Source organism: Centroberyx affinis, unplaced genomic scaffold (genome assembly GCF_046629955.1).
Source record: "Centroberyx affinis isolate AG114_WGS23_722 - 3 ecotype Tasmania unplaced genomic scaffold, CSIRO-AGI_Caff_v1 ptg002443l_1, whole genome shotgun sequence".
In the NCBI taxonomy this organism is placed as follows: Eukaryota; Metazoa; Chordata; class Actinopteri; order Beryciformes; family Berycidae; genus Centroberyx; species Centroberyx affinis.
Window position 1 is genome coordinate 127219 of NW_027280685.1, and position 25132 is coordinate 152350.

The window sequence follows — 25132 nt, forward strand, 5'->3', positions numbered from 1 at the left end:
ATTCAAAATGACCACCGTGGGAATAAGGTTAATAGCGGACTTTATGGCTCTTGTTGGTTGTAACCTGGCTTCCACTTCCAAGCTATATAAGGTATTGCTTACTTGTTGTCTGTGTCACTCAATTTACCTCAAAACAGCAATTCTGTGATTCGCTTGTTACCAGAAGACATGTTTCGCTTGGCTGTCATTACAAAATCAGCATTTATCAAAGATTGTGAGTTTGCCCTGGTAGTGGTTTTGTCCCTGCTGTGTAAAAGTGTCTAGAGGTGTTGGCTAGAGATGAAAGGCTATATGGACTAACTGAGTAAGACAAACTGTTATTGGGCACGGGTGACTTTTGAAGCATTAATTGGCACGATTTGCACATTACCTTTAGCAGGGATAAAGGACGATGGGACAAAATAAATGTGATTAACTTATTTGGCTTTAAGGAGTCTTGTACAAAGAATAGGCCTACTGTTTCATTTTTATTTATTTAACCAGGTATAGTCTCATTGAGATTTAAAATCTGGCCAAGATAGCAGTTGCTGATAAGTGCTAGCAAAAATTCCCATGTAGAATGTCTCTATATTGTCACCCATGCACCACAGTTTGTGAAATTTAAAGCAGCAGTAGTTTGGCTGCGTTGAACTACCAGACCCTCATGTCACCGCCCATGGAGTTGTTGTTGTGAGCTGTTAGTCCAGTAGAGTGGTAGTTGACCTCCAGTCTGGTTAGCAGTCCTGGACATTAGCCTGTAGCTATCCTGACAAGCCGGCCTGTCCACACCCTGCTCTGATTGACTGTGCATCTATGTGTATGTGTCTGTGTGTGTGTGTGTGTGTGTGTGTGTGAGGGGAGATCAGGGTCCTGAGAAATGACCTCATCTGTGAGTGAGAGTGACAAGGCACCTGTGGTCGAGCCTCACACTGACTGTCACACCCACACACACACACACACACACACACATACAACACACACTCAAGTACTCAGTGCTGTACAGCAAGACCCTGCAACCCGACCCGTCTCCCCGCGCCGCTTCAACAGTATTACCCCACTGGGAATTTCATCTGGCCTCACCACCTGTTGTAACTGTATTTCACCCCAGCCAATGCCCTCTGCAGCCTATATAGCCTTCTGTTTCCCTCCATAGGCACCAGAATTTGCAGTTGTGCCAGGAGTGGGTATGAGATCAGACCCGACCCTCCCCGGGGGCCGAAATCTTAGATTGATCCAATTACTCCCAGCCGGGGCTTGAATCAGGCCGAATCTGAACCGACGGCCAGCTACCTAATTCAATCTAGCTGCAAAAGCATAGAGCAAGCAAACAAGTCAAGCTGTTAAGCCGCTGTATAGAGAGAAGGGGGGAATGCGGGGAGGTATTTGGGTTAGGGTTCGACCGATATGGGTGTTTTAAGACTGATACTAATAATATTTTTGTACTGAAGCTTCCGATTATTTTCTAACGATACTCATTATGTTTAATTTTTCCATTAGTATTCAGTGTGTCCCCACAGAACCTTATTCTTTTCAGGGTGGAAAAAAAGCCTCTGAAACAGCATTTAGACTACAATGGGACACCAAAACTCTCCATTGAGACTAATTGTTTTCAACTTTTCAACTTTGAAATACATGCAGTTATGTTAGGGTTAGCAGCAGTAGGGTGACCCACTCCACGTTTTCAAAGGGAGGGGAAACACTGGGATACATTAGATCGTTAAATGAGTTAATTTACAAAACATATTATTGAATAATTAAACAAATGAATAAAATGTGCAAGAAAATACAGTTTCATTGCAGGTTTTACAGTGTTTTTATGTAGCTATGGTCAAATCAGCAGTGGATGACACGACTGGCCAATATCCAGTATTTAATAAAAGGCCAGTATCGGCCAGTAATTCAGTTTCAAGGAAGAGAGATATGGCAGAGGGAGAGAGGAGGATTTAGAGGGAAAATAGATTTAGAGACACTGAGAGAGAATGGTGTAAGAGAGAGACAATGAGAGAGAGAGAGAGAGAGAGAGAGAGAGAGAGAGGTCTCAGAGAAATAAAGAGACAGAAAGAGAGAGCGCCCTGGCAGGAAATCAGGACAATGGGCTCGTCACGTCTCTCCAAGTCTCACTGTAACATAATACTACTTAGGAAATAGGTGGGAGAGAAATACACACACCTTTTACAGGAAATTACAGGAGAATCATCACTACTCTATATTTAAGGTGCCACTCTCACATTATTGACATTGTTGAAGAATATTTCTAATGAGGATGGGATTTTTTTCACCTGGTTCTTATTTCCCCACCTCTCTGCCCGCATTGTTGCCTGCTTTCATATGTTGTGTGGAATGTGTACCTATGTATATTACATACTGAATTTTAATTAGCCTCACTCCAGGGCTTAGACGACAATAATAAGAAGTCATGTGACCCACAGGTTTCGTTTTTATTTTTTTCGAAATGCCACTGTAATCTCAAAGTCAGCACACTGCCTCTGATTTCCATAATTTATTAGGGCAAGTTCTGACAAAAGAAAACAAGTTCACCTTTGTGTAGAATTACAATGAAGTGCTCTCTCACATGTGAGTCATAAGTGATTATCATTTCAAACAAAGGTTGAGCAATAGATTTTCCTATTCAAAACTGATACATATAGGCCTACAGTACAGTATATACATATATATATCTTTGGGGGAAAAAATACCTGAATGTCATCTTTAAGTCTATAAATACAGAGGATCTAGTCTGTAAAAGTGTTAGTATTTTGTCAGTCAAGAACTTAAAGGATAAGGCCGGTGTTTTTTAATGCATTGCTTACCATCAACAAATGCTATGAAAATAACAAAATCAACAATGCGTTTGCTCTACTCCCGTTACTTTCTGACTTCCCACGTACCGTTTTTAGCCGTCAACCTGGAAGTCATTGGCTCCAATTGTAAGCTAAAAACCTTTAAATACAGCTCACAAAGACATAGTTTCAATTTTAAAAATCGCTAACTGTTACCACGAAAAGTCAGGCTGTTGTAGTTATTACCAAATCAAATTCAAATGGGAACAAATTCTTCATTACGCTAGGGACTATTTTCGGTGCTACGGAACTACTTTCCTGAGATGGCAAACGGCTTATGAAGTTGTTTGAGGAAAAAGTCGGCTGGCCCGGTGCATCACGATGATGAAATATGCTGCAGAGCAGCAGCATGGCTCTTTGACCTGTTTTTAATAGTTTTTTTTACTGCAATGGAGTTCTATGGCTGCTGGGACATGGCATGCATTGGGCACCGGCTACATGGATGAGACTTGTTGGCAAAACAAAATCATTGCTGATTTTGTTATTTTCATAGAATTTGTTGAGGGTAAGCAATGCATTAAAAAACACCAGCCTTATCCTTTAAGTTGCCAGATGCATTAAAAGTTTAGGCCTAGCATAATTTGTTTTTTGTATGAATAGGTGCATTTTCTTTTTAAAACATTTTTTCAAATGTTGTTTGATGATGTTTATCCGATTTTCACTTTTGTTTGCCTCCAGAAAGCATTGGAAACACTTTTGTTTTACAAGTGTGTGTTTTCGTCGCCTTAATGTGTTCCTGTATCACAGAAACCACTCACCTGGCTAAAACCTCATGTGTAAGGACACAGTGGCTGGTTTGGGTCCTTTGATCTTTGTCGGCAAGATAAAAAAAGCGGCTGTGGCCTCATACTGCCAGGCGCTGGTTGGATAAACACATTTCAAATTGGATCTGCTGTTCACTTTGACCAATTCTCCCTCAGTTTCTCCCTTAAAAGGCCGGAGTGCAGCAGTTGTGTAGCTCCCTAACCGGATTATTTCAAGTACTCCAGCAGATATGACACTTGAATATCCATCATTATATTATTGACAGCTCCTCTCTTTCCTTTGTTCAGTCACTGACAACTCTGTCTTTCTGAATTGTCTAGAGTGGATAAACCATTAACTCTCACCCAATGTCATAATGTCATATCATCGTCCATCGTTATAACACTGGGTATATTTTGTCTGTTGAGTTTATGTGTGATTTTCACAAATTACACTACAATACAGCAGAGTGTCCCATCCTCCCTAATTGAGACTCAGTAGATTCACCCTGTTTGCCCAAATGAAACTGAGCTGTTGGGTTTGGACACTTCTCCATGCACAGGACGTGACTTAAGAGTGAAATCCAAACTGTCTCCTAAACAGCAGTGAGCAGCGCTCCGTCCAGAGAAAGCTGAACTCACCAACGTTAGATCTTTTCCTCTCTGGTCTCTTTGGTTTCCCTTGGTATAAAGTGATCACAGATCAGTTGGTAAACATGAGTGTGCTGTGTCCAGTTTACTGACGTCATGTTACTTAATTTCTTGGTGCTGAAGTTCAAAGGTACCTCTCACTGACATTTGGATCCACCGATGTGCGAAGTACGTAAACAGTCAAATCATCTCGTCTTATCTCACCTCTTCTCCTCTCTCTCTTTCTCCAGACGGTATCCACCGGGTCGTGGCCCTCTGCACGCTGCGTGTCACCATCATCACCGACGACATGCTGACCAACAGCATCACGGTCCGCCTGGAGAACATGTCCCAGGAGCGCTTCCTCTCGCCCCTGCTCAACCTCTTCCTGGAGGGCGTGGCCGCCGTGCTCTCCACCAACCGGGACGCCGTGTTCGTCTTCAACATCCAGAACGACACGGACGTGCGGGGCTCCATCCTCAACGTCACCTTCTCGGCGCTGCAGCCGGGGGGCGCTCCGGGCAGAGGGAGGTACTTCCCCTCCGAGGAGCTGCAGGAGCAGATCTACCTCAACAGGACTCTGCTCAGGCTTATCTCCTCTCAGCAGGTAACACATTTGCACATGGAGGCACACATGCACATATGCACAAATTTACATAAACATGCACACACTCTTCAACAGAATGCTTTACACTTTAAAACCACAGCAGCCTCTTCGCCAGTTGGTTTTATTAACAAATTTAACACTAGAAATGGCACGGAAACTGCCTGGTTCTAATAAATTATTGTATTTTCCTCACTCAAGACATAAAATGATTTGTAAAATAGTGCAAAGGGACATAGAAATGTGGCCAAATATCACAGAAAATGAAGGATACATACATGAGTACGCGTTCACCCACACACACACTTTATACATACTCACCTCATTGAAATCCTAGTCCTTCCCCTGTCAGATAAAGACTATGCTACTGTATGAAATGCATCATCATCATCTTAGGATATGGTTTAGGCTCTGAGAGCAAAATAACAAAGCAGTCACTGTAGAAGAAATATTGAAAAGAAGCTTTTAATTTGACCGAAATGCTCCTTTAAATCTGCCCTTCTCCAGGTGCTGCCGTTTGACGACAACATCTGCCTGCGGGAGCCGTGTGAGAACTACATGAAGTGTGTGTCGGTGCTGAAGTTCGACAGCTCTCCTCCCTTCATCACCTCCAACACGGTCCTGTTCCGGCCCATCCACCCCATCAACGGGCTGCGCTGCCGCTGCCCCGCAGGTTTCACCGGGGACTACTGCGAGACCGAGATCGACCTGTGCTACTCGGGACCGTGCAGGAACAACGGGAAGTGCCGCAGCCGAGAGGGGGGGTACACCTGCGAGTGCCTGGAGGACTTCACCGGTGAGTTTAGCTACAAAGCTGCAAAAAGTGTCCATTTTAACAAGTTGTTTTGTCAAATATTGAATCTAAAACTCTCTAAAACATCTGCCAGTGTGGTGACATAATTTGACCTGTTCATTGCAATTTAGTTCATTTTGCACTGGAAACAAGTGAAATGATATCACCCAAGTGTCTAATTTTTTTACTTACATAAAGGAAAGGATGATTAAGACTCACTAATATGCTAAGTGACTTGTTCAGATGGATTTGTTTTTTGCAATTTATGGCATGCAGAGATTGTGGTTGTGCAGCTTCCCTGTAGCTCACTGGGTAGTGTGGCACCAACACTGACAGGATTCGGTGTTCAATTACAAAATGTTTTCACAGGAGATCTATTTCAAAATATGTACTCCAATTCTTAAACTGATTTGGTAGTGCTTTGGCAAAGCCTTGGCAAAATATCAGAGATAATAACTTTTGATACCAATATCTTCAGGATTGGTGACAGGATTGGTGATTTTTATTTTTCTATGCCTTCTTTGGGCCTTAACCCAAAAACACAACACAACACTATACTGTACTTACTACAAATTACTCATATAGTATATAGTATATAGTATATTTACAGGACTACAAGAGGGTTTTTCCACAATAGAAGTTATGAAAGTCCATTAGAAATATGAGAAGGCTCCTAAACGTTTCTCAGAATTGCTTTGATGAGTTATACAAAAACTGCAAAAACTGCACTGACAGGTTGTAAAAGCTCTCACCACCCATTGTTGGTAGTTTGTGGTTGAACCCAGTGCTGACAGGGAAAGCATACTGTGTGATAGGTACATACACACATCCACACACACATGTACACATATAGATTTATTGCTGTATAGGAACATATGGAATGCTGACTAGCTGGTCAAGCCAGATCCATCCCACATATCAGTTACCCATTTACCAAGAGATTAGCAATGCACACAATGATTGTCTTTTAACTTTAAGTGGCTAAAACCACAATCTTAATACCATGATGTATAAACGTCTTAGAGCAATTTAAAGGGGGTTTGTCCCATTTGTCAACATTGATGAAGGGAATATTACCTGTATCTATTGCTTCAAATGTTGCCGATCTATCTTTGTCTTTCGAACTAAGGATGCTTTGGGAAATAGGTTTTTGGGGTCAGTGGAAGAATTTATACCAACAAGCTGGTTGTCTGCTGATTCTCATAAATGTCTGTGAGCTAAAATGGAGACACATGGTCAAGGCTCTCCAGATTCGTGATTGGTCCCGACCTGAACTTGAATCAGTCCTACTGCATCATTAAATTAACCTAAAACCTGGCATGACCAGAAACTTTTAACCTAGGCTCAAATGAACTTTAACATTTGTTTTAGAGAAAAGAAAACCTCACCCTCTGCAGCACTGATACAGATGGCAGATGAGCTATGGGAAGACTCGGGAGCTTTCATCATTCCCATTGAAATCACTTTCCGAAATGTTTCCCAATGTCAGTGATCTTCCTCCTGTATTTCCCCCTTGTTCATCTGATCCCTGGCTGCCTCCGCCTTTCTGTCTCTCCCTAATAGTTTGTATGGGCTTCTGACAGCCTTCATCCCTTCTCTCCCTCCGTCTCTCCCTCCACCCTACCTTTCCTCTCCCTCTCTTCCTCTATTTTCTTCCTTATCTGATGTAATTACATCATTATACCTGGCTCTGTCGCTCTCTCTCGTCGTCTTCTCCCACTCTCTATCTCCCTCTCTTCCTCTCACCCGTCATATTTCCCTACCTGCGTCTCCGAGTCCCCCCTTTGAAGGTCACAGTTCAACCTCAGATAGTCAGGGCCCATCAGGGGCCATTATGGGGCCGATGACAGCGACAGCCCGCTCCGTCCTCCTTGGGTTTCCCACATTACAGGGAAACAGATCCTCCTAATTCCCCTTCGGAAAAAAGGATTACGCCGAGGAGAGAAGGGCCATTACCTGGTTCCAGGCGGTAGTGTTGGGGGTCTGTGTGTGTGTCCTGGGCGGAGAGATCGGTACCTCCAAGATCTTGTCTGGACCGGCAAGTTGACACACAACACTGCATGGGATCACAAATAATATTAGAGTCAAAACGAAGTCTGCTGGTGCCTTAGTGGAGGAATTTAAATGAGCAGAGCCAGGAAAGATAGAGTCTCATGGTCAATTAGTGGAGGAATCTGCCATGGTGAGACCCGCTGCAACAAGGAAACTGATTAGACAATATGATAACTTTGGAGCCAAGGTGCAGCCTCCAAGTTATCCAATGGAGGACAGGCTAATGGCTACACCCAGGAAACAGGGAGGAAAGCTCAAAGATGAGGAAACAGTGGAGCAAAGATTGAGTCTGCTGGTCAGTCAGTGGATGGATCTGTGTGAGCTGAAAGAAAGATCCACCTCAATACACATTAAGACTGTTAAATATTGATGATCTACCTTGTATTTCTGAACCCATTTTGTTCTTTGGTGGTGTATTTTTCAGATTCCTGCAGACAATTGGCCCAAAGTAGATGATGTGACGTCATTTGATTGTAAACAATAAGCTAACGCCTGTTCTCTGGGGATTGTCGAAAGGCATTCTGGGAAATGTAGGAAATCACTAACTGAAGTAGATGTAGGAGAGGCAGATTGAGGGAAAGTGGGTTCACCAAAAAAGTAAATTCCAACACTTTATCACAAACAAATTGAACAGTGTAAGAGCATCCGATTTTTCCTTTAACCTCATAAAACCTCAACCTGAACCCATGCTAGGAAATCGGGATAAACTTCCTAATTTTCCACAGACAAACAGAGAGTGTGGGCCGGTCCCAGCTAGAGTCCGATGTTTATGTGGCTCAGACTGAGGCATCAGTGCGGGGTCAGCCATGGCTCGGAGTTAATGTAGGAATGTTGGAGATCTCATCCCTGATCTCTGCTTCAACGCGAAGCTGCTCACACACGCAAGCCACCAGCTGAGCTTTCTTTCTTTCTTTCTTTCTTTCTTTCTTTCTTTCTTTCTTGCTGTCTTTCTTTCTTGCTGTCTTTCTTTCTTTCTATATTTTGTCTTTGTCCCTGTCTCTCCCTCTCCACCCTCCTTACCCCTCTTTCGCTCCCATTCTCTTTCTCTCTCTCTCTCTCTCTCTCTCTCTCTCTCTCTCTCTCTCTCTCTTCTCTCTCTCTCTCTCTCTATCTCCAAATATGGCTAAATTGGCCTGCGGCTCTTAAGACCGGTACTTCCCAGAAAAAGGTCTATAAACAGGGCTTCATCGTTGTTGCTTATGCTCAGATGGAGATAGGCTTTCCTTGAACTGGTGCTTTACAAGGGAATTAAACCGTGGCATGCTTTGCCCAGTCAGGACATTGTGTTTTAACTGCAGATTCAATGGGAATGAGCCCAATGTGTTTGCATAACTGTGCGTGACTGAAAATTAAAGGCATTTTAGCAGACGATATGCTTCACAGAAGAGGTGAGATGATGAATTGATGAGATGATATATGATGACAGGAAATTCATCTTTCATATAGGAATGAAAACAATTTCGCACCACATAAACACAGACAACACAGTTAACAGACAAGCAGTGAGATGCATAATTTCCCCAAATTTTGGCAAAATCCAATCAGTGGTGTTTGAAATATTGCGCTTGGACAGACAAACAAACAAACAAACAATCAAACAAGCAGAAGGAGACGATCCATAGTTCTCCCCTGAATTTAATTGTGGGGGGACAATCAAGCAAAGAGCTTTTTTTTTGGCATGGTGATTTGGTACAGAGGACGCGATACAAGTCAGAAAAAGTGTAAAATAATGTGTAACACTCTCTCTTCCCCTTCCTCTCCTAGGCGAGCACTGTGAGGTGAACGCGCGGTCGGGCCGGTGTGTCCCGGGTGTGTGTAAGAACGGCGGGAAGTGTGTGGACCGGCTGGTGGGCGGCTTCAGGTGTGAGTGTCCTCCAGGAGAGTACGAGGTGCCCTACTGTGAGATGACCACCCGCAGCTTCCCCGGACAGTCCTTCATCACCTTCAGAGGCCTGCGGCAGAGGTTCCACTTCACCGTCTCCTTCATGTGAGTAGTGGGGGACCCGTTTGTTGTTGTGGTCTTAATTTGTTTGTTTGGGTCGGTTGTTTCTGCCTTTATTTCTTGGTTTCGTTGTTGTTTTCTTTCAGTCTTTCTTTCCTTCTTTCATTTTTTCCGTCTTTCTTTCTTGGCAGTTTCAAATGGCAGTTTCAAACATGTTATGTGTGATTAAGAGAAAGGCAGTTACAATTGTGGTTAACTGATAGCCAGACCCATCTCAAAACTGAGTAGTTGATTACAATGGAAAGTTCATGTTTTTTTTTTTATTGCTGAAATTTGAAATAGCCAGTAAGAATCTCTTATAATTTATGCCATGCAGCTATAAGCAGTCTTACACCAAACTAATGCAACACATTTATTTGTAAAGAGTGACACAATAAATTCACAATGGTTTTGACATTTTTTAAAGCGTATTTACAATAGATTGGCTTTGTCCTCAGGCTATTAAACTTGCTCTGCATAGTAGTGTAGTATATATTTCATTGCATTTTATCTCCCACTCTGTTTTTCTGCACCCCACGCCTCTTCAGTGTAGGTAGCAACAGTACTACATGGCTGTGATACTTGTATCTATGTGTGCATAAACTATAATTTAGGGAGTGTGAGGGGTTGCACAAACAAACACAGTTGAGTTCAGTGAGCTAAGTGTGTCAACTGGGGCGTGCCGAGACATGTGCACACTTTTCCATTGTCCTCTCCTATAAACACACACACACCTACACACACAAACACACACATACACATGCCACATAAGCACATGTGTATGAACGAAGAACTTGTACAAAAGTGTGCAAACCACTGCACACACACTACTGCGCTTGTGTTTTCACACTGTCAAACATGCTGAAACCGCTGGAGGAAAATAAACCCTGGTTTGGCGAGTTCAGGACACACACACACACACACCGTAAATATTATGTCAAGAGGAACTCTGCCTTTTATTACTGGTCCCATTACCAGTAATCGGTGAGATGACTTTGACTGATATGACGTGGGTCCATCACCAGCATTACGGTGAGAAAGGTTTGCAGTGCGGTGAAAACAGGAAAGGCCGTGTGATGAGTTGCCCTTATCAGTGTTTGGCTACACTCGCCCCGACTTCCTGCCCCGCTGCCCTCACTGGCATCTGCCGACTGACTCCTCTGCCCTCACCTAATACTCCAACACAAACACACACACACACACACACACACACACACACACACACAGACACATACACACACAGCTCCACACACAAACTTTGTACCCTCGTAGAATATACACGTGAGTAGGTGTAAACACTGTAGTTTTCTCTTTCTCACTCATTTTCCATCTCTCTCTCTCTCTCTCTCTCTCTCTCTCTCTCTCTCTCTCTCTCACACACACACACACACACACACACACACACACACACACACACACACACACACTCACACTCACAAACGTGCATCTTCTTAGGCAGGGGAACGGTTTCCTGTCCGCGGCCGACCGGCTTTACGCTTGCATCCTGCCTTTCCCTTCCAAGTGACTTTTCCTCAAGAGCTCCTCGGCTGCTTTCATCATAAAGCTATCTGCTCGCCCTCCAACCGCTCGCTCCCCCCTCTGTTTGAGTTGGATAGGTGTTGGGGAATGCGGCAGGAAACACAAGCTAACGCGAAGAAAAACAGTTGGACTTCACGCAATCTAAAAGTCCATCTGCTTTTCCTCAGTCTTGATCAAGACTTCCCTAGTGGGCCACCTCTGTTGAAGCCCTAACCACAGCCAATAATGAGGCTAGGATTTTGGTCTGGGAATAATAGTGCAGCAAATTACAACCTGAGACACACACATGCACCAGTTTCCAGTAGAAACCACATCTCTCCAATTTAACAATGGGATTGATTTCACTATTTTTTGTCATGCAGTTTGGACATTTTATCATGCTCTTTTATTGATTTGGCTTTGTCCCAGAAATGTCAAATGCTGTGATTTACAGTTAAGAATCCTCCTGGTGGGACAGTGGACTTAGGCTCATACCATGCAATTGCAATGTCCTGGTTTCGAATCCAGTGAAAATGCTCAAAAAAAAAAAATCTACAAAAGCCTGTGTGTCTGTGCAGGTTTGCCACCAGAGAGAGGAACGCCCTGCTGCTCTACAACGGCAGGTTCAACGAGAAACACGACTTCATCGCCCTGGAGATCATCGACGAGCAGATTCAGCTCACCTTCTCTGGAGGTGAGGCCTCGCTCCGTGTGTGTGTGTTTGAGTGTGTGTGTGGTGGTCACTTACAGTAATTGTTGTTAGTATCAACTCCATTGTATGTAGATCAACACAGGTTTAAGTACAGTCTACCTAATGTGACTTTCACAAAGAACTGGGTAAATAACTCTATCAGTGTGAACTTTTTGTTTGCAGCCAAGGACTGACTTTTAACAAGTGTGTGTGTTTGTGTGTGTGTGTGTGTGTGTGTGTGTGTGTGTGTGTGTGTGTGTGTGTGTGTAAAGTTAGGTGCAAGTGTGTGCAAGTGTGTGCATGCACATATCCAAATGTACCAATTTTAGTTTGAGTGTCTTCTTACATGTGTTGTGTGTCTGCCTGTTCACACCCAGTTTTTTTCTGTGTGTGTGTGTGTGTGTGTGTGTGTGTGTGTAGGTAAGAGGGATGGGTATGTTTTACTGTTTTGAAAGCAGCTGCTTCCTCAGAGAGAGGGAGCTGCCAGACTGATTAATGATGGCACATACACTTAGCTAGCCAGAAAGACCTACTTAACACTCACACACCCACACATACACACACACAGACACACACACACACACACAAACCACAGACAGTCCTCCTCCTCCACACACATAAAATGCTTAACTTTCTCTGTGAAGCACACAAGTTCTCTCTCTCTCTCTCACACACACACACACACACACACACACACACACACACACACACACACACACACACACACACACTCGTCACATGTGCATGCACACATGGATACACTTAGTCTTACTCACTCACACACACTCAAAACACTTAACAAGGTTTTTCAAAAACTGTATCCAAGTTTTGACACATTCACTCAAGTACACACACACACATACACACTCTCTCTCACACACACACACACACACACACACACACACACACACACACTGTTAAACCCACTCTGATCAGCTGATAACCCCTGGGTTGCAGATCAAACACACAGAGCCGGACTGGTGACTGTTGTTTTCTGAGCTCGTCTACTTTCCCATGGTCCCACACACGGAGGAATCCAGTGCAATATGATTTTTTTTTTGGACGAAGCCGAGTCGGGAGCAAAGCCAAGCACTTGTGCCCTACTTAACATGATGAATATGACTAAACACCTGAGTGCATGAGTCATCAAGTTCATATGATAAACGCTCAGGATTATGACACATAACTAATTAGAGGAGCAGGCGCAGAAGAGTCTCTTTTGCTTGTTTATTCTAGATCTCTCTCAGTCGTTTTTACAGCTAAATATAGTGTATACACTTGCTCACGCTCTTACTCACTCATTCCCTCGCTTGCTCACTAGCTCACTTATTCACTCACATGCTCATTACTCACTCATTCACTCATTCATTCACTTACTTGCTCGCTCATCCATTCACTCACTCAGTTACTCGCTCACTCACTCACTTATTCACTTACACACACACACACACACTCACTCACTCATTCACTCATTTACTCGCCTGCTCACTTACTCGCTCATTCACTCACTATTTCTCTCTCTTTCTCTCTCTCTCTCTCTCTCTTACATGCACACAATCACACATACATACATACCCAACATATACATACACACACACACATTCCCCATCAGTGTTGCCATACTATTTACTGATTTTCAGGGCAGTGGATTCCTGCCTCCTGCCTTTGGCAAACAGAGTAAATCCTCAGTAAATCTGGTGCCATTGTGCTGCACAATCTTCTCAATGAGAGCCATTGATACTGCAGACTAACACTGGCTTTCCCAACAGTTTGATTTATGATCGCGCTGTGTGTGTGTGTGTCTGTATGTGTGTGTGTGTGTGTGTGTAAAGTGAGGCCACATCCTTTCCCTTTGATGGTAACTAATCAATAACCTGTGCACTATTTAGAAGGAAGTTGCAATATCTGTAATTGATGTTCTATGAGCATTCCTCTTCCAGTTGGTTCAATTACATTAAGTATTAATGTTAAAGGAGACTATTGCATTAACAGTGTCCATTTGAAAGCATGCAGCACATGCCAACAGTAGCTGTGCTTCAACATTTAAATTACATTATATTAATAAATCCTTTTTTACTGTTTCCTCCCCCACTTCTTTTCATTCTCTGTCGATTCCTTCCATCTTTCATCTCATCTTCCAATTTTCTCTTTCCCTCTTTCCTGTCACCCCCCTCCCTTCCTCGACTTCTTCATTTCCTAACTCCCCCCCTTGACTTCTCCCTATCCTCCTTCCCTCCATCCTTCCTTCCCACATCCCTGTCCCCCTGCTTACCCATCCTTCCTTCACTCTCTCTCTATTTTCACTCCCTCCCTCCTTCCCCCGTCCAGGAGAGACGAAGACCATGGTGTCACCCTTCGTCCCAGGCGGGGTCAGCGACGGCCAATGGCACTCTGTCCAGCTTCATTACTACAACAAGGTAATGAACAGAATCAACCAACCAACTGCTGCTGCTGCTTCCCCAGTATATGATAAGATATACCTTTTTCTTTTTTTCCTTTTTTACATTTGTTTTCAGCACTTGAAAGCATAGGGGGAAAAAGATGAGTTGTCAATGCTTAGGGTTTGCTTTGAAGATTTTCTCCAAATGTACAAGTTGATTTGCTGGCCAGGGAGTCTACACATCATGAGAAAACATTGTTTAGGCAGCCATGAGAAACCCCTTTCCCTCTAGTGAATAATTGGAGCTTCTGGCAATGTGGACATTGTAGAGGTGAATATTGTAAATTTGATTGTTTTTCCATTAATTGTGAAGCCCTAATAGAAGGTTAAAAAAACAATAAATCACTTAAAACATTTTGCTTTAGCAGGACACTTTTTGGCATGGATTTGAGTTCATGAACTGTCAGGGAATAATTTTGTCTGCCCCGGGTGTTCATGGGTGACTGGTCATGAGTTTTGAATTGAAGAGACATTTGTCCTCCCAGTGAAAGTGAAATATAGCTTTTATGTTTCACAAAGGACCTAAATGGATTAATTCCTAACTGGTCAGTTTCACAGAAACACGTTAATCTGTGTATGAAACTGATGTTGTTTTTCAATCAGGCTCTCCCTCTGAATAGTCTTTTTGTAAGAAAGGGAGGAGGAAGACATAGAGGGCTTTATTCACATCCATGAAACTGACCCGATTACTGTATTAGTACAGGAAGACAAGACGTTGTTGTTGGTTCTGTTTATTGACTGAGGTGAAAGAGTTTGTCTGGTAGCTTCAACCTCTTCAGAAACCAGAGAACGGAAACTAGCAAACTAACAGCTGTCTCCAGTTGTTGTCCCAGCTCTATAGTGTGGGTTCTGCTGGCAGACTGTTGAAATCGAGTTAATCCATCATGACTACTGTTCAAGGCTTATAGGGGCCACTGCCATCTTGTTGAAGCATTGTGTAGCTGTATAACATAAAATCTACTAGAGTTGCCAGAAAGTCTTCCTGAATTTACATGTCACATTGCTTTATTATTTATTCTCAAACTGGTATCTGTGATATAGTTTTCAACAATGTGCAAATCAAAGTCAATGTTCAAATTAAATATTATGGTGATTTAATCCGCTCTAATTATTCAATGGATCCTTCAACAAAGTCCTACTTTATCCATGGGTTTCCACAACTCGTGTCTGAAAAATGCTGATTGTACATAGTAGAATTTTACTCTGTCTCTCTGATCAAAGTTTAATATCATATGTAAGTCTCTTTCAAGTAGATCCAGGAGCTCGTTCTACTTGAAAGTCATCACTATTTGGGGTTACTGAGTTCAGGAGTTACTGTGGAACTGAAGTACATGAAACATGTCTTTCTTTGAGGCTACCCAGGCAGTTGACCCTGACCGCTGATGCGGGGTAAAAGTTCATGGCTTTTGGCTAGCGTGACATTGAGGTATGATTATCTAACAGCGCAGGTTCTGCTAGTGAATTTAACCCTGCGGCAAGTTCCCCCCTCTGGCTAAGGTGACAGTGAATTATTGTATAGCTTTCCTAAAAGCAGCAGAGGAGCCTGGCTTCTGCTTCAAGGGTCAAAAGTTGAGGTTCATATGTGTTTCTGAGTTAAATGTGCCTTGCAGCAGCTCATAGTGAATGCTTAACAACTAATCATTACTTTTAAGATCAACGCAATCTCTTTAAATGTAATCTTGATCGCTGTCAGAGGGAATATTCTACCCCAAGACATCCTAGTTGTGTTTTTTTCAAAGTGTCTAAAGTAGTTTGTCAAGACGTTCCCACGCTGGTCGTCTTGCCACTTTACGTAGGCCAATATCAAGAAAGAGACGGCGATTATTTCATAACCTAGCTCATATATCCACTCAAAGGTAATATTATATCAGAAGGGCTTACATTGTAGTCAATTGCAGGTGTTATTTTCCGACAAACTTCCACAGCCTGCGGGCGTCGTTTTAACAATATGAACCAGACGGGCAACAAGGTAACTCCGGCCCTCTGTACATGGATACGCTTTAGTTTGGTGTGGGACCTAAATTCACAAGTACTTAAGCTGCATTTGGCATTTTACTGTCAAGTGAATCTATAACTGGTCAGTGGCCTACAGTAGAAGAAGAACAGTCCTTTGTGTGTAACTGTTTGAATTTTGAGCATGACATTGCTGAAAAAAACAGCTGTGATCAGTCATTCTTACCTGGATGAATAAAGCTCAATAATAATAATTTTCTCTGTAATTTCTGCGCCATTTTTTTTTGTGATTTGAAGTTGAAACAGCAGTTAATTTTCCTCATTCCCTAAATGAGGCCAGTGGATTCTGTCTTGGTGAACATGTGAGAGCACATGTGCAGGCCTTGCCTCCTACCCGCTCTGCTCCTGGGAAGCTAATACGCTAACTGGAAGGCATGTGCCCTTGCCGCTGCGAGGGACGGCTTTAGAAAAGAGCCTCGTACATTTCTCTCACAAAAGACACCGAGCCCTCTCTTTCATTCTCTCTCTCGCCCTCGCTCTCCCTTTCTCCCCTTCCTCCTTCCTCTTTTATTCCCCGGCTCTGCCCCTCGTGTATCAAGACGGCGAATAGCTGCAGCAGCACCGGCCCATCCCGACATACACGCAGCGTCGTATTTCAGCGCCTGCGTTTTATAACTTGTTAAAGAGAGTATCCCGCTTCTCGGCCCAACACTGGCCAAGAGGACTCAGCTACAATGCGCGACTTCTCACATTTCACAGGTTGCTAGCCTCTCGCTTGTGTCTACCAGGCATACAGCATGCTGTATAGACGTGACAGTGAAGCATTCATCAAAGGTGATGAATCAGTCTTACATACCGTACCATGTTAGCTGCAGGGTCACGCCTGTACCTATTGTTTGTGGTGCATTTAGGCTGCATGTCCCCCTCTTCAATAGCAGCAGGATAGTGATGTTAGAGACAATAGCTAAAAGTGTGTAGTGCTTTGTCAGCGTGGCTGCAAGGCTCCTCGCTGCCACAGGTATTATTTGCAGAGTACAATCTGTTGGCACTGAACCCGCTCTTTGTTTTGTTTGTCTGTTGGGTTGTCTCGTGTTTGTGCGGATATCGCCATGGAAACGAGAGATTAATTTTCACAGTGCCCCGTCTGAACAGATTTCCTGTACTTTAGTTCTTTTCTCTCTTTCGTTCCCCCCGCAGTTTACTCTTGTTTGTTTAGTTTACAGCCTCCTCTTCTCCTCCTGTTACCGCCAGTTTTGACTTTGGATGAGTTTTGGCAGCTGTGACATGCACACACACACACACACACACACACACACTACTATAGTTTGATAATCATGCTTAGGTGCGAAAAATATCAGCAGGATCAAGACACACACTCTCACACATGTGCACATACACACACACACCTGGCCCCAGTAGCATTATGGGGGTAAGGGGGCGGGACTCGGTGCGTTCCACAGCTGTCAATCTGAATACGGACCAATGATTTACAGAGCTGGTCACACATTCCATTTAATTAGCCAGAGGTTGACTGTAGCACTGATACAAGGTCAGCTTTCCGTCATCTGTTGAATGATCAGAAGTAGGATTGGCCGTTGGTAATTTAATCCTAGATCAGTCATGGAGGGATTAGTGGAAACGTATACGGCTTGAACCAGTAATGTTCTCGCTATAGACCTGTTGACATATGAATGTAGGGCCACAAATGAAGGCACACATATATTATGGTTGCGCGCGCCATGCATGCAAGAGCGCACACATTTAAATGGAATGCCTATGCACACACACACACACACACACACAACACACACACACACACACACACATACACACCTATAGCTAGCAATCCTCTCAGACAAGACAGAGAAGGTCAAAGCTGAGTTTTCACAGCTATGATGTGATCCAGATTCTTCTCCTGCAGCCCAGACCCATTTCACTCACTCATGCTCTCACACACACACACACACACACTCACACACACACACACACACACACACACACACACACACACACACACACACACACATTTGCTCTCTGAGGGGATTGCCTTGCTGTTTATGGTTTCAGCTACCAGAATTGGAGAGGTATTGATGAATATGGACAGTGGTGATCGATGGAAGTCATTAGAAGTTCCTGTGGCCCAGTCACTGTTTAACGATTCTAACGGCACACACACACACACACACACACACACACACACACACAGAGGATGATTTATAGGGTCAGAGGATGGGGCGGTTGAGGCGGTGCAGGGGCGTACGGGTGCCCCATTTTAAAGCCTCTGCGGCTGTCTTCTGAAGAACCCAGGACCTTCTGCCTAAAAACAGAGGTCAAAGGTCATGGGGGAGGGTTGGCATGACAACAGACGTGGACTTGCCATTGTTGCAAGGTTGTGAGTCGGTTAGAAAGCTGTGTGTGTGTGTGCGTGTGTGTATATGTCTGTGGGGGGCAGTCAAATAGAGAGTCTGTGTGCGTGTGTGTGTGTGTGTGTGTGTGTGTGTATGTTTCTGTGTGTGTGCGTATGTGTGTGTGTGTGTGTGTTTCTGTGTGTTTCTGTGTGTGTGTGTGTGTGTCCCACTGTTGAAGATGGTACACAATAGAAGTAGCAGGAAAAAGACATTTTTGAAATTCCTGCGCTATTTGAGCTCGGTGCGACGTCTCAAGGACAGTCGGCCATGTCGGCACTGCAAAGCTAAACAGGAAAGACACACACACACACACACACACACACACACAGAGGGAATAGATGAATATTCTTAGAGCAGCAGGAGGGTTTGTGCTAGGTTTTGATGTTTAGTCACTTCAGGAAATGATGATTCTTTTCACAGGATGATGATGTCATTTAGCCTGTTAGAAGGACGAGACACAGGACAGGATGTCAGTTGAATCATGGCTGTATTTACGCTCCTCTAGGCTCTGCTATCTGCCAGGCCACCTGCACGGATTACATCATGACCAAATAAGAGCTGGAGCTTTAATTACTTTGGTTTTTTAGATGAGGGATGCTTGATTTATCTTACCCTGTAAAAGTTTTCATTTAATTTTTACATGAAAACTCTGTATTTTTGTATTTTTTCTTAACCATAATCTAACCATTATAGTCTCATCAGAATCAAAAATCGCTTATTTATAAGAGAGCCTGCAAGGAAGCAGCTGCATTCTCTAAATGTAAATCTAAATCAAGCCTCACCTCAAGTGCTTCATTTTAGGCATTTAGCTGATGCTTTAATCCAGTCAGACTCACAGTGATTACATATTGGCTTTTGCTGGGATGAAACTTGTGACTATAGGCCATCCTGCCGCCCTCTAATCACTTTCAAATGTACTTTTAGTTACTTTTTGGACCTAAGTGGACCTAAATTAGCTTTGATTATTGCATGACAGTGTCATCAATACTTTCATTTAGTCAGGATGATGAATCAAAATGTGGAAAACGTAATGACACTGTCCCCGAGTCATACCTATCCATTTCAATGCCTACAGTTGCTAGGTGTATATTGCTCAGTATAATTTTAGATAGGGTGAATGATAATGATTAATGAGAAACAGTTGGCAGTTGTATTCATTCATTTGTTTTCATATTTCACCAAGTAACTATAAACAAGATAATGAGAATGAAGTATGAAAAGTATTTTTATGAGTGAAAGACAAATTAGCTGTAAACGAGTGCTATGGATAAACTATAATTAAATCCCATGTGATCCAGCTAGATGTTTCCAAGTTCACCAAAGCACTGCATGTTTGTTTTTACGTCTGTGGACATGCCTGTGTGTTTACACTGTATTTATATGCTACTTTACACTGCATGCGGGCCTGATGGCAGACATGTTAATAGCGTTGCAGTGGGCTAATATGGGCTGTGATATTTACAGCTGGGTGGGCAGACAGCATTCCCAGACAGGCTTAGCTTAGCTCTTATCGCCACCGAATACTCTTTCTACTTCTGCTTCTTCTCTCTCTCCCTCTCTCACTCTCTCTCTCTCTGGTGCTGTTTACATGGCAGGGGTTTTAATCAAAAGGGCAGGTTTCAGGTTTCAGGCATGATTCCACTTTTGCTGGACCTGTGGATCCAGGTTTTTGGCATCAGACAGCCCCCATCGACTTTATATTTACTAAATGAAAGCTATTTTCATCCCAGGATGCCACTATTGCCCTGCTGCCTCCAGAACCCTGTCAATGGGTGTATTGCTGCCAGACACTGATGCCTCATTCAGTGTTAGGCCTACTTGAAAATGTGTTATGATATTAAATTGGCATCTGTTGGAGACAAAAACAGAAGGGAAAGAGCTCTGCTTTGGTTCCTTGGTGTGGAATGGACAGGTGTTCTTCGGATATATAGGTAATAGCTGAGTCAGAGTTGGCCAATGCATGGGAAGTATTTGTAAATATACATTTAGATCCAGTCAAAATGTCCAATGCACTTCGTCTCATTGCATATTCCTCCTTTCCTCCCTCCCTTGTCTCTCTCTCTCCCTGCTGCTCGTTAACTGTCTCTTTGTTGATGTTTCAGGATTCATTGCTGTGGGTTTCTGTATGAGAGGGACAGGGTGATATGCAGTCACACACACACACACACACACACACAAACAGAGCATACAGACTGGATAATTGCTTTGAAAATAGAGTGCAGAGAGACACCGAGCGGTTTTGAAGTAGTCATCCATCCACTTGTGTCGTGGATTTATAGCTAATAGTTTAGGGCACATATGGCTTCCATGGGTGGCCGTAATGAGTTAGAGGGACAGGCTCATGCCTTTTTAGGTGTGTGTGTGTCATAGTGATGCACACACGCTTCTTCAGCTGTGCGTAGGGACAGAGACTGTGGCTGTGTGTGTTATGATACTGTGTGTTCTCTTTACATTGACAGACAGTGACACACGCGCCTATCAACCATGTGTATGTAAGTGTGTGTGTGTTTTTGTGTGCACACTGCATATGCACACATGCATGCAGGCCTGTGTGTTTTTCCTGCCTTTAAGTGCTTTTGAAAAAAAAAAGGTTAACTAGCTTTTTTGGAGGTGAAGCCCCAGCCCCTGCGTTCCCCAGCAGGGTGTGTTTTTAGAGGAAGAGGCCGTGTTATTCTTTGTTCTTCTTGACGCACGTTTCCTCAGACCTCAAACACTTAAGGTTATCATCACACATACACCATCTTGTACCACTGTCCATCGCTACACTCTGGAATTTAAATCTAAACCTAGACTCTTTTTGGCTACATAAATATTGGAAATTTTCACATACATTCTTGAAGACTTTGTAGATGTAAATAAGCTGTTTGGCTCAACGTACAGGGCAGTTTTGATTCAGTATTCACAAAGTTTGGTGATTAAAACCTTTTACAGCTTAATACCAATGAAATGAGCCCTTTTAATTGAGAACATCAACAACTAATCAACATCTATATTAGTATTAACAAGACTACAACAACTTCAACTACTACTACAACTTCTGCTGCTGCTACTACTACTACTACTAATAATAATGATAATTGCCATCAGGAGAATAGTCATGTTCTAAGCCTGCGATTGGTGCTTTTAACAACTCATACATTATTATAACCTATTACTGCTGCATGCCTTCAGTAAACTAAAGTACATGATTTCAGTTTACTAAGCTAAACTAAAGCATTTTCCCATTCTCATGTATTGTGTGTCATTGTGATGGAACAGCCTTTTTTTGACAGTTGGATCACTGATTTGGGCTTACACTGTCTTATCCCAGCAGGGGGATATATCCCATGTTTTTCCTGCAGTAAATTTCACCTGGAAAGGACTTAAACACAGCATAATGTTTCACGGTGTGATATAAATCTGCCACAGACACTTTGTGCAAAGGAGGCAGTGTGTGAGTTGTGGCCTATTGTGTCAGTTGGTGGGAGAGGTGTTTTTGAAGTTGGCACGAAGGAATGATGTTTTGATTTGGATGGCGTTATTGTTGGCAAATTGTGTTGTAGCAAATTCAGCCATCTCGACAATGGACTCTTTCAACATTCATGCTTCTGTACACACACACACATGCACGCGCGCACACACACACACGCTTGCATAGCTAGAGCAGAAAAAAAAAGCAGTTTGTGTGTCGTTATTTTTCTGTTGTGCTGCTGTACAGTCATGGATGCCAACAAGAGACATACACACTTCGATACACATATGGATACACACAAACACACCAACCTCCAACACATACACACATGCATACACGCGCACCAAACATGCCCACACATGCACAGATAAATTAACACCTTTATTTTGTGCTATTTGTGGTGCTATAAAGTCATGGGCAAGACACAAACTCACATCACCACTGTCGGGTGAAAACCTTGTATCTCCAAAATGTAAACTTTTCAGGGACTCATAAAGGAGCCATGTAATCCTTAAGCTGAAGTGAAAACATGAAAATTACAAAACCAAGGTTACGAGGTTTTCACACAACAGCAGTGATATGCACAAACGTCCAACACACACACAAAAAACAGACAACACAAACGAATGGAAAGACATCTTCGCACCATTTGTGCATGTGCATGTACACACACACACATACACACACACACACACACATGGGCTGGTTGTGGGCTGTAGGTCTAACGCGGTGTCTTTCTCTCACGGTATCTCTCTCCCAGGACGGGGGGAGTCTGGTGGACTCCAGTGGGGCTCTGCGCCTCCCGCTCTATACTGCCTGGCTGGAGCTCAATCAGAAGGAGGTAACCTCTGACCCCTAGCCTAGTCCGCATCTGGCGCTTTTTTTGCTTCTAGTTCGGTCCACTGGACTAACTCTACATGGCCTCTCTAGTGTTAGCTCTAGTTTGGTCTGGCTCTAGTTGGGTTCTGATCTGCTGCTAGTCTGGTCTGATCTGGTCTGGCCTGGTCTGGTCTGGTCTGGTCTGTAGAACTGGCTGTAGTTCTGTGTTGTTTTTTCGTTGTGGTGTGGCTTTGGTGTGGTTTTCTGGTTCTGGTTTGGCTGTAGAACGTGTCTGGACTTGGTTTCAGTCTGGTCCGGCTTGGCTTCGTTCTGTCTCTGTTGTCTGACTCTTGTCTTGATCTGAGGTGTTAGTCAGGATGTGATGTGACGCTCCTGGTCTTGGTTTCCCAAAAGCACTAAGACTGTAATTGTTCTATTGCCTTATAATGGCAATAAAAACAGAACTCTTACATGCTTTGGGAAACCTGGACCTCACTATCTGAGTGTGCTTCAGTCTGGTGTGGCAAGAGATGCTCCTTGTTATTCCAATAGTTTGAATACAACTCTTAGCACTGTCGGTGGCATAAGGTTCAAAGGTCAAAGATCCATTCCGACTAAATGGAGCTTGGTTAAGATCTTCCAGCACATGCAGATCTGTGACTGCAGTACACACTCTCAGCTGCAAAATTAGCATGCAAATGGACCCTGTCTGTTTTTTTCAGTTCCTAGTCATCATATAACACACTGTGATGAATATTTTTTACTTTGCGTATCCCCGTGTGACCTGCACATGCATGCTTGCAATTCACTAGAGGGGTCAGAGGTCAGGGTCGGTGCACCTGGAGCAGGCTGGGACTCGAAAGTGTCTCATTCAAGGACACTTTGACAGGGATAGATGCTGTGGATCAGACTCCAACCGCTGAGCATTCATTCAGTAGTTGCTTAATTTCATCGCTGCCACTTCTTTTTGGTTATCGTTTAGTAGTTTTGCATGTAATTCCTTTTTTTTTGCTCTAGCAATGCAATGCACATCGGTTCAACCTGTCTCTCCTGTTGAGTTTTCTGTTTGCTCTCTGAAGTTTCACTCTGAAATTCAATGCAGACAGACAGTCAGACAGTGGAGGTTGAAATGGACGTCTCTGTTGAGTCTACTTCTAGTGATACACACACACACACACACACAAACAAACTCAGCTTTGTATGCAAAGGAGCAAAACACGCTCACACACTCACACATACACATGCTGATGACATATTTACAGTAATAGGCCTAGTTGCTCAGGTGACAAGAGGAACAGATGACAGCATTATTACCAGAAGGAATTTCAACTGCTCCTGTACTACGCAACACACACACACACACACTCAGAGAGGCACTTCTTCACATCCCACTCTTTCGCTCTGTCTCTTTCTCTATCTCTCTCTCTCTGTCTCTGTATCTGTCTCTCTCTCCCTTTCTCTGTATTTCTTTCTCCTTCTCTGTATCTCTCTCTCTCTTTCTCTGTATCTCTTTCTCTCTCCCTTTCTCTGTATTTCTCTCTTTCTCTGTTTCTCTCTCTCTCTGTTTCTCTGCTTTTCTTTCTCTCTATTTCTCTATTCAAACCGCAAAGCTAGAGAAACTGCACATACCTACAAATGGATCAAAATTGTGTAGCAGAAATTACACAATAACAATCTTTTCTTCTTGTCTGTCACCTCTCATTGACTTCCTCCATTGAGGTTCAGTCAGGTGCAGTAAACACGGCTGTGCCTTGGCAGACAGACAGACAGGTAGACAGATAGGCAGGTAGACAGACAGTATGTCGTACTGCTTGTGTTTTCCTTGGCAGCGACGCAGCGGGACGGAGCAGCGATTCTGTCAGGGAGGATTAACCGCACTCAGAAAACTCCAGGACGGCTCTGGTAATGAGCATCGACAGCGAATATCTCCCGACTCGTCACTTCTGTTTAGATTCTGATTCAGTTTGGGGGGATTTAATTTTCTAGGTTATATCTTTAATCCTCACTTGTATCACACTTAGATTTGTTTATATATTTAGTCGATATATATGAGTGGGAGAATTAACTGAATAATAAACAGGCTTGAGGCTGATATATCAGCTCAATATTGGCCCTTTATTAAAAATTGGATATTGTTCAGTCAGTGTCATCAGCTTGATATATGATTTTGGTTTGATTAGATATTTATTGTGTAACTGAGTGTGCATGAATCTGTGTTATTAACATGTTA

At 43.3% G+C, this 25132-nt stretch overlaps 2 protein-coding genes across 2 annotated transcripts in view; both read left to right on the plus strand.

Annotated features, from left to right (window-relative positions):
- The window catches only part of LOC139656316 (copine-8), a 170819-nt gene that overhangs the window by 122784 nt on the left and 22903 nt on the right, over positions 1-25132 (plus strand). The window lies entirely within an intron of this gene.
- celsr1a (cadherin EGF LAG seven-pass G-type receptor 1a) overlaps positions 1-25132 on the plus strand; it is a 113108-nt gene that overhangs the window by 40790 nt on the left and 47186 nt on the right. Inside the window, exons 2-7 of the mRNA XM_071533852.1 lie at positions 4444-4799; positions 5304-5592; positions 9406-9628; positions 11719-11834; positions 14160-14248; positions 22844-22924. Of these exons, the coding sequence (XP_071389953.1) occupies positions 4444-4799; positions 5304-5592; positions 9406-9628; positions 11719-11834; positions 14160-14248; positions 22844-22924 (1154 nt within the window). The remainder of the gene's footprint in view (positions 1-4443; positions 4800-5303; positions 5593-9405; positions 9629-11718; positions 11835-14159; positions 14249-22843; positions 22925-25132) is intronic.